The following is a 9,736-nucleotide window of genomic DNA, read 5'->3' as shown; positions in this document are numbered from 1 at the left end:
TGGAACCCTCAGTCCTAATATATATGTCTATAATACATTACTATGTAATTATATTACAATATATTGTATAATAGTACATAAATAGTATATGCCATGTATGTTATATATTTTAAATTATATATATACACATACTGATATATACATACTGATACACATACATATATATACATATATATACACATATATATACATGTGTATATATATATATATATATATATATATATATCACAGGGAAACTGACATAGGAAGGTCTCTCAGGCTTACTGATCAAACAGTCTGTTTGAGCTCTATGTTCAGTGAGAGACTTTGTCTCAAAAACTAAGATGAAGCATGGTAAGGCAGACACTTGACATTGACCTCTGGTCTCCGCATGCATCCACACGTATGCACATGTGAACGAGATAGGCATATGTGAAAAAAATACAATACAAACAGCTACGAGTAGCACTTCAGGAACAGGCAATTGCATAAGGAACAGAGTTGGGCCTGTCGTCTCAGCCCTCCAAAAGCTCAGTCAGAAAAACTGCTTTGAGTTCATAACAGCCTGGTCTACACTGTCAAACCCTCTCTCAAAAGGAAAGCCAGAGGGCCAATGAGATAGCCCAGCAAATGAAAGGGCTTCACACCCAGGCTTGACAGCCTGTGTTTGATCTCCAGAAGTCACACAGTAGAAGGGGAGAATCTACTCCTCAAAGTTATCTTCTGACCTCCACAAGTGCATACACACACATAAACAGGATAGATGATTGATTGATCGATATATTAGAGATAGAGATAGAGAGAGATTTAGAGAGAGAAACTCTAAGTAAATGACGTTGTGTGGAGATTCAGAACGCCTAAGGATGACTGTCTTGGCTTGTGTAGATTTCAACGTGCACTGATCCGTCTGCCTGTTGTTAAATTGCATTTTTCACCTCCTCCATCCTCCCTCTGACCTCTGTAGCAATCTCTGTGATCCCTGTGGTGGCGCCCAGCAAATCTCTTCTTTGCTCTGCCAGTGGCTCTGCTAGACTTGACCACTAGGGGGCAAGAGAGGAAAACTGCGTCGTCTGCAGAGCAGGGTCCTGGCCCTTTCTCCTTTCTGTTTTCTGCTCCTATGCCCAGCGGGTGCCAGGATCGCTGCCTCACTCCAGCAGGCGTGCATCCTTGCCCTGATGGTGCCTTGGTTCTATTTGTAGTTCTCTGCACTCTCTTAGAACTAACCCCATTGCTCTTCTCCGCCCATCACACGAGCTAGCCAGCCACACCTTTCCAAAAAGTGGGTTTTACTCCTCAGGGTAACACCCTCTCTAACTCTGTGTGCTTTCCTTTTCTTTCATTTTTTCCCCTTCTTTCCTTCAAAATGCACACATTCTGCATTTACTAAATTTATGATGTCGTAGGGGTTTCTTTAAACCCTTTTAATCACGTAGCCAACAACTGGGTTAAAAATTGATTTAAATTAATTCAGCACAAATAGTGTGTTTAGTTCGTGTCTCCTGATTAACCCCTCTTCTATTTGCCTCCTTTAAAATTTTAAAATATTTAGTGAACTGTTTGCTCGGAGTTTCACTCACTCTTTTTGGTTGCTTGTCAGGGCTGATTGCGGGGAACATATTAGTCTCTGTACTTTAGAGCAAACACCCAGAGAATCACATTCCGGCCACACTGAATCTACTTTAGACACAAGAAGATCGCCCAGCACCACTGAACAGGGAGAGGATAATGCCCAGGAAGACCCTCTCTTGACTCCTGAGGTGCCCCCAAACCACAACTCTAATGGAAGAAGCCTGAACCCCACTCCGCTCTTTAAACGCCAAAAGGCAAGAATTATTTTTAGAAGTCAAAGGGCATATGGCAATTTGGGGAAATTTTGAAGGGAGGGACTGTGACTCATCACATCCACTGGAGCACAGAAGCCCTGGGTGAAGCTAAGGATTTGAGAGGTAAGCAGTCGTTTTTGTAAGCGTGACGAATGCTAATCCAGAGCAGTAAGTGTGACTGCACATGGGGCCTGTTCATTTCTAAGCACAGTCTCCATTGTGTGCTAACAATACTGTGGGATGAAGAGGTATCTGGGGATCTCCAGAGGAGCTGGCATCAGGAATGACGAGCGAGTTTGAGGAGAGTTAGAAGTGACAGCCAGCGTGTAGGAGTGGCAGTCTCGAAGAGCACAAAGCAGACAGGGTCCGAGCTTCTTCACTGCGGAGGTGGCAAGGAAGACAAAACGATATAAGTTTGACCTCGTACTCAGAAAATACGAGGTCCATGTTTGAGGTCCGTGTTTATAACCCTTATTACAATACTCACTATTTAGTGAGCAAAAAGGACCAGAATAAAAGAAAGACCAGGGAGAGAGTAAAGCTGGGTTTGGGAAGATGCCAATGTCTTATTTTGTATGTTAGCATGCGCTAAGTGAAACAAATTACTTGGCTGGTTTTTCTACTGTAGGCAGGAAACGTAAGAAGATGATGAGAAGAAACAGAGATCCCAAGTTCAGGCTGGAGAGACGGCTCAGTGGTTGAGAGCACTAACTGCTCTTCCAGAGGGACTGAGTTCAATTCCCAGCAACCACTTGGTGGCTCACAACCATCTGTAATGGGCTCTGATGCCCTCTTCTGGTGTGTCTGAAGAGAACAACAATATACTTGCACGCATAAAATAAATAAAGAGTTAAAGAAAAAAAAGAACTTTGGACAGAAATCCCAAGTTCAAACCTCAAATCTACTTGCTGACTGACTGTAAATGGGTTTCAGAGATTCTCTGAAGCCATTTTTAATTGTTCAGAGAGGATTCACTAGCTCGAGAACCACTGTGAGCACCACTAAAGTACTCAAGAGATTATTTTCTCTGCTTCCCTTCATTCAAATCTGTCTTTTGGAGGGAAAAAACAAAACCCTTTAGAATATTGTGAGGGCGGGAGTCGCCAGTCACTGAGGTGTGGATGAGAAGTAGCTGTGCCAACAAGAAAGGAGATTAACCCAAGTAATTTCTCACGGAGTGATTGGCCCTTTATCCAATTAATCTACTCCTAAAAACCAAACACGTACCCAGGCACGCTAGCACAAGCCTATAATCCCAACACTCAATACTCAAGAGGCTGAAGAGGGAACATTGCAAGTCTGAGGCCAGACTGGGATTTACAGTGAATTCTTATCTTCCAAACACACACACACACACACACACACACACACACACACACCACACACACCACACACACATCACATACACACACACATACATACACACACACACACACACCACACACACCACACACACATCACATACACACACACATACATACACACACATACACACACACATCACATACACACACACATACACACACCACATACACACACACCACATACACACACACCACACATACACACACACATCACATACACACACACATACACACACCACATACACACACACCACACATACACACACACACATCACATAAACACACACATACACACACACATCACACATACACACACATATCACATACACACACATATCACATACACACATCACATACACACACACCACATACACACACACACCACACATACACACACACCACACATACACACACCACACATACACATACACACCACACACACACACCACACATACACACACACCACACATACACACACCACACATACACACACCACACATACACATACACACCACACACACACACACATACACACACACCACACATACACACACCACACATACACATACACACCACACACACACACACACACACACACACATACACACACCACTCCTAGTACTTGTAGGAATGTTCTCCTAAATATTCTCCTCATGTAATAATCCTTCCTTCCTTCCCGCTCTCTTCTTTCTTCACACCGAACCAAGAAACCAAATTCCCTCTCGCTGACCAACTAGAATGTAAACAGCCCCCTTCTATCCCATCCCCCAACTACACTGTCTACGTTGAATGACGTCCCTTCAGTATGCGTCACAAGTGTAAATGATAAGCAAAGCACAGGAAGACGTAGGAGCCAAGCTCACAGAGACTCTGGGGCCCAGCTGGCTCTTTCTGATTAACCCGTCCACACGTGAGCCACGGCACAGGACTCCAGCCGAGCAAGGCAGAGAGACATCAGCCCCGTCTGGAGAAGGCAGGGACTCCACTGACTTCAAAGGTTTTGTTGAAGACTGGGAAAGACCTTCCAGAAGTGAGACACTAGGAAGCTAAAACCTCAGCTTAACCTCAGACCACCCATAGGGGACGTAAAGAGTAATAAAAGAGCCCCAGCTCCCACCTTCTTATTCAACAACAGTCTTAATGTAGACCTGACAGTAAGGAAAAATGTTATCTGATTACTAAGGTGAAATCTATCATTGAGATATTTAAATTTACAATTCGTGTATAGTAACCTTAAAAAAAAACCACATGCACACAAACACACTCACATATATTATTTGTGTGAGTGTGTGAGTGTGTGTGTGTGTGTGTGTGTGTGTGTGTGTGTGTGTGTGTACCTGTAGCTGTGGCTGCCTGTGGATGTCAGAAAAGGGTGACAGAGTCTCTGGAGCTGGAGTTTTGGGTATTGAGACCTGAACTCAGATCCCCTACGAGAGCAGTACACACTCTTAACTGCTAACCTACCTCTCCAGCCCCTTAAATGTTAGATCTTTAAATCATTCTCTCAGAATCTAAGGGCACTTGCTGGCCAGGCATGATGGCACACACCCTTCATCCCATCCGTTAAAAACCAGAGGCAGGAGAATCTCTGTGAGACCAGCCTGCTCTACATACCAAGCTCTAAGACATCCAGCACCACACAGAAAGACCTTTCTCAAAACAAATAACAGCAACCAAAGAGCCCTGGATGCTCTTCCAGAGGACGTGGGTTCAGTTCCAAACACCCACATGGTGGCTCACAACCGGCTGTGATTCCATTTCCAGAAGACCTGACGCCCTCTTCTGGCTTCTGCAAGGCACCGGTCGTGGATGTGATGCACGGATATACTCCGTGATGTATGATGCATGATGGTTCATGCATGTAAAATAAAATACTTTTTAAAAAGATAACTGTTACTCAGAGCCCCTTTCCCCAGCCACATTAACCTTGGGAAAGTATGTATTTCTTCATAGTTAAACTGCATGCTAGTCTCTCTCCCTCTTCAGCCTCTGTAGCTTACAGTAAAATACAAGACTAATAAAGCAAACCTACAGTTCCCCCAAAATTGTTCAGAATTCCAGCCAGAGGAAGCTGGTTTAAACGAGAACCTGAAAGGATACTACATGCACCCTTGTGCACAAACAGCTTGAGAGCTCTTGCGGCATAACCGATGAGATCGCATAAGTTGGCAGGGACCAGTGAGAGAGTCACCTCTGTTACATACCTACCCAACAGCCGTGCACACAAGTTGAGCTCAGAGAACTATCACTACTGCCGTTTAAAAAGAATGATACAACCTGAAAGCAATTTTCAGTGCAAGATAAGATAGCAGCAAAGGTTATGTTGATTTCCAGCTGGAGAGATGACTCCGAGGTTAAGAGCAGTTGTCTATCTTGTGAAGGACCTGGGTTCGGTTCCCAGCACCCACAGGCTGCCTCACAACTCTGTCTATCTCTGGTTTCCAGATCCAATGCCCTCTTCCAATCACCACAGGCACCAGGCATGCACCTGTTACACATACATACATGTGGGCAGAGCACTCACACGTGCAAAATAAGTGAATCTAAAAATATATACAGATAGAGTTATGTCAAACTTGACTCTGACTGTAAACTAGAGTAAAAAACACCACTTGATGGGGGTGTGGGGATGTCAAGGGTGGGCATCACTTAACCCAGGCTCAAAATCCTTTGCATGGATGCTTCACCTACAAAGTGGTCGTTCTGCAATGCAAGGATCAATATTCCTAGTATCTCTAGCGACAACCATATTTCCCTTCCATCTTCTTTACAAAGAAATAAAATATCAGAAACCCGGAAGAGTGTGTCATTTAGGTAAGACAGACCAGACCTACCTGAATGTTCTTGCTCACAGCCACTTTTATTAGAATGAGAAACCTCAGAGATTGCTACTATTGTGAAGAGATAAACTCCTCCTCCAAACAGTTTGGGAAGTCCTGAGTGACCCACGAGTGGGAAGCTGCTAACACAGCCGCTGATTCAGGAGATGCCGGAGTGGGAGGGGTCACCCAAGATCAACCCGGAAATCCACAGTGTTGTTGGTTAGGCACAGGGAGGCTCGCAACAAAGTGTGACTAACGCATATAAAAAGCATCAGGAGTCTCCGTTTGGAAGGTAGTAAGCAAAATTTCCAGCTCTGCCTGGTCACGTGGGCTTGGCTCTGTCGGCCTCAAACTGAAGGCAACATTGATTGCTTTCCCTAGCAGCTTTTGCTCAGCGCCCCTTCCCTTGAGTAGATCTGAGACCTGGATGGAGAGGATCCTCGGCTTCTCTCTGTACACAGTCTCTCAGTTAGCAAAGCAAGTCAACACCTCCGTGCTAATGTCACCCAAACTCTACCTTCTTGTATCAGTTGGCCAATGTCCACCCTCTCTCCTGGCCTCTATAATTCAGCCTGCTTCCATGCCAGCCCGGGGCAGATCATTTTCCTTCAAACGTGAAACCTATCACTCTCTGCTCTAAATAAAGTGAGCAAAATAAGTAACTTCTGATTTTTTTATGGCCCCTGAAAAATTCAGATCATCTGCCAATTAATTTGTCACAATAGCTATCAGAGGTGAATTTGAATGTTTCAGACCCAAAGAAATATGGTGTCTGAGTACTAGATATGCCAGTTACCCTGACCTGGCTTTTATACATTGAATGCATGTATTAAGATGATACCGTGAAACCCATAAACACATACAATTGGTACAAGCCAATTAAAAATAAATTCAAAACATGTAAATCATCTCATGAAGTTTTCAATGTTCTTAAAATAAAATCCAAACTTTGTCAGCTATCCCCGAAAACCCTATCTGACCAGCTGCTGACTGACTTCTTTGACACCGTCTCCCATCGTAGTTCTTCACTCACCCTGGCAAAGACCTCTGACTTTCCTAATCACAGGGGCCACACTCCAATGCTCTCTCCTTGTCACTCACATGTCAATATGTTTTCTTTCTTTCTAGCACCTGTCACTGTCTAAAAGTTCTTATGTGTTCAGTGGTTTGTTTCGTGACTGTCAGTTGGAAGTCACAGTGATGGACACTGTAACAAGGAACCAATCTGAATGCTTATTGATGTACTCTGACTACCAAACACAGCACAGATTATTTTTAATGAGTTAGTAGATGAAAATATACATATATATAATCTAAAATTATATAAAGTTTAGGACTGAAGACATAGCTCAAGGGTAGAGCACTTGAAAGATTCTATGTTCAATTCCTCAGTGTGTGTGTGTGTGTATACATTTCCATGAGCTGTGAATCAGATAAGTCATTCTTCATTGGCTATGCAACTCCATACTCAATAATATATTTATGCTCTTTTTATCACCAAGAAAAGGGACATAGCTTGGTCTTATAGGATGTAGAAAGAAAATGGATATTTAATACTTAGTATTATGCCTGGGACAGTGAATCAATAAGTGCTAGGCTTTAGTGGAGGATTGGTGTGACAGTTAATTTAAACATACGAACATAAACTGTAAGAACTGATTGCCACCTAGAAAGTGGTTCCCCCAAACTGAACAATGTGATGAGAAATCCCAGTTCATGTTTTCCTACCCCCATTGTCCAGGTTAGTCTTTGTTTGCTTGTCAACTTGACACAAGCTGGGCTCACCTGGGAACAGGGAGCTTCAACTGAGAAAATGTCCTCCATTGTGTTGTCCTACAGGCAAGTCTGTTGGTTATTTCCTTGATTAATGATTGATGTGGGAGGGCCCAGATCACTGAATGCTGTCACTCCTGGGCAGGTGGTCCTCATTTGTGTAAGAAAACAACCTCAATAAGCTATGGGGAGCACACCAGTAAGCAATGTTCCTCAATGGCCTCTGCTTCATTTGCTGCCTCCAATATCCTGCCTGGAGTTCCTTCCTCGACTTTCCTCAGTGGATTCTGCCACAGGCTATGTAAGCCCAGGAAACTCTTACCTTCCCAAGTTGTTCTTGGTCATGGTCTTTATCACAGAACTAGAAAGCTAACTAAGACATCCATCCAACTATGCCATACCTCCCTGCTCACAACCCTTCAATACACAAACATCTCCCCAGTTACTCCCCCTACCTTCAAATCATCTTGTTTGTATAACATAGTATTTTAATTATAAAACTAGTCTGTAAAGTCAACCTTCTCTTACAGCCCCGGGACTTTTGACTACCTGGACTCACATTTCCTACCTACCTTTGCACAGTGAAAGCCTTCTTCATTTTGGTAGGAACAGCACCTCCCAGCAGGAGGACGTGTGAGGTAGTAAAGAACATGGAACATGGAAAGACACAGTTAACTTCAAACACCAGCGTGTTCCAAAGAATGCTGACCTATCGAGCTAATTTATGAAAATAAGCAAACTAAACGTGGTATAGTCAAGGAGGTTTGAGGGAGATACATGTTATGTTATCTTACTGAAAGCACCCAGAGCCTCTTAGCATATTGGAGGCTCTGAGAAACCCTCTAGTGGGGAAGACAGTATTCCCCGCATTTCCTCAACAGTCTCCTTTGGTGACCCCTGGAGCAGTGGTTTGAGGACATCAGTTTAGGAACACTGTACACTTTCATCCTTAAGGTCCAACACAAGTCATCTTTGAGTGATAAATAATCTAAGTGCATAGCACAGTCAGATGAGGTTATAAGGGCACTGATCCTCATCACCCATACAGCTCTTGATGGCCACCAACATGCCCCTCTGGAATCATCTAGAATCCTATAGGAAAGTACTTATTTCCCCATTGCCTGACCTGCTCTTTATAGACTCCATCTACTCCTTTCCAAGTCAATGCCTTGGCATAAATCTTATTTTTTCTCTCACTTTTACAGTCAGAGAGTCTGAACTATCTCATGGAAAACTGTGGTTGCTAGAAAAAGAGAAATCCACAACGCCTACACGCTCTTCATCTGTCACGTAGACACGGAGCACGGGAAAGAGCTGTGGATACCTGCCATTCCAAGCCACTATTAGTGATGTGTGATGATTAGAAGATAATGGCTCAGAGCCTTTGAAGGCAGAAATGATGAAGCAATGACAACTGGCCAATGTGAAGAGTCCTTATTTGACAACAAAACAACCTGAATCCCTTTTATGAGGTAAGGAATGTGTCTTAGGTAATAAACACTTAAGTAATTAGATGGATTTTTATGGAAGCAGCCATAAACTGAAACATGGGGGAAATATCTTGGCCATAGGTTGACGCCCAGGGAGGCAGGTATATAAGAACCAGGGCAGACGACAGAGCATTCAGACATCAACTGACTTCTCCTCTCAACACTACCACAACCCAACTCCCAAAGCCATGGCTTGCTGTGTTGCCCGATGCTGCAGTGTCCCCACTGGCCCTGCCACCACCATCTGTTCCTCTGACAAGTCCTGCCGCTGTGGAGTCTGCCTGCCCAGCACTTGCCCACATGAGATCAGCCTCCTGCAGCCCACTTGCTGTGACCCCTGCCCCCCACCCTGCTGCCAACCTGAAGTGTACGTGCCAACCTGCTGGCTGCTCAACTCTTGCCACCCAACTCCCGGCCTGAGTGGCATCAACCTTACCACCTATGTGCAGCCTGGCTGTGAGAATCCCTGTGAGCCCTGCTGTTAA

At 44.1% G+C, this 9,736-nt stretch overlaps 1 protein-coding gene across 1 annotated transcript; it reads left to right on the top strand.

Moving 5' to 3' along the window:
- The first annotated feature begins 9,439 nt into the window (after nucleotides 1–9,439).
- Krtap3-1 (keratin associated protein 3-1) lies at nucleotides 9,440–9,736 on the top strand. The gene has a single exon (NM_001408669.1). The coding sequence runs from the start codon at nucleotides 9,440–9,442 to the stop codon at nucleotides 9,734–9,736; it is 297 nt and encodes a 98-aa protein (NP_001395598.1).

This window comes from Rattus norvegicus, chromosome 10, assembly GCF_036323735.1.
Source record: "Rattus norvegicus strain BN/NHsdMcwi chromosome 10, GRCr8, whole genome shotgun sequence".
Lineage (NCBI taxonomy): Eukaryota > Metazoa > Chordata > Mammalia > Rodentia > Muridae > Rattus > Rattus norvegicus.
The sequence above is the reverse complement of the archived record's forward strand: the minus strand, read 5'-3'. Positions and strand labels throughout refer to the sequence as shown.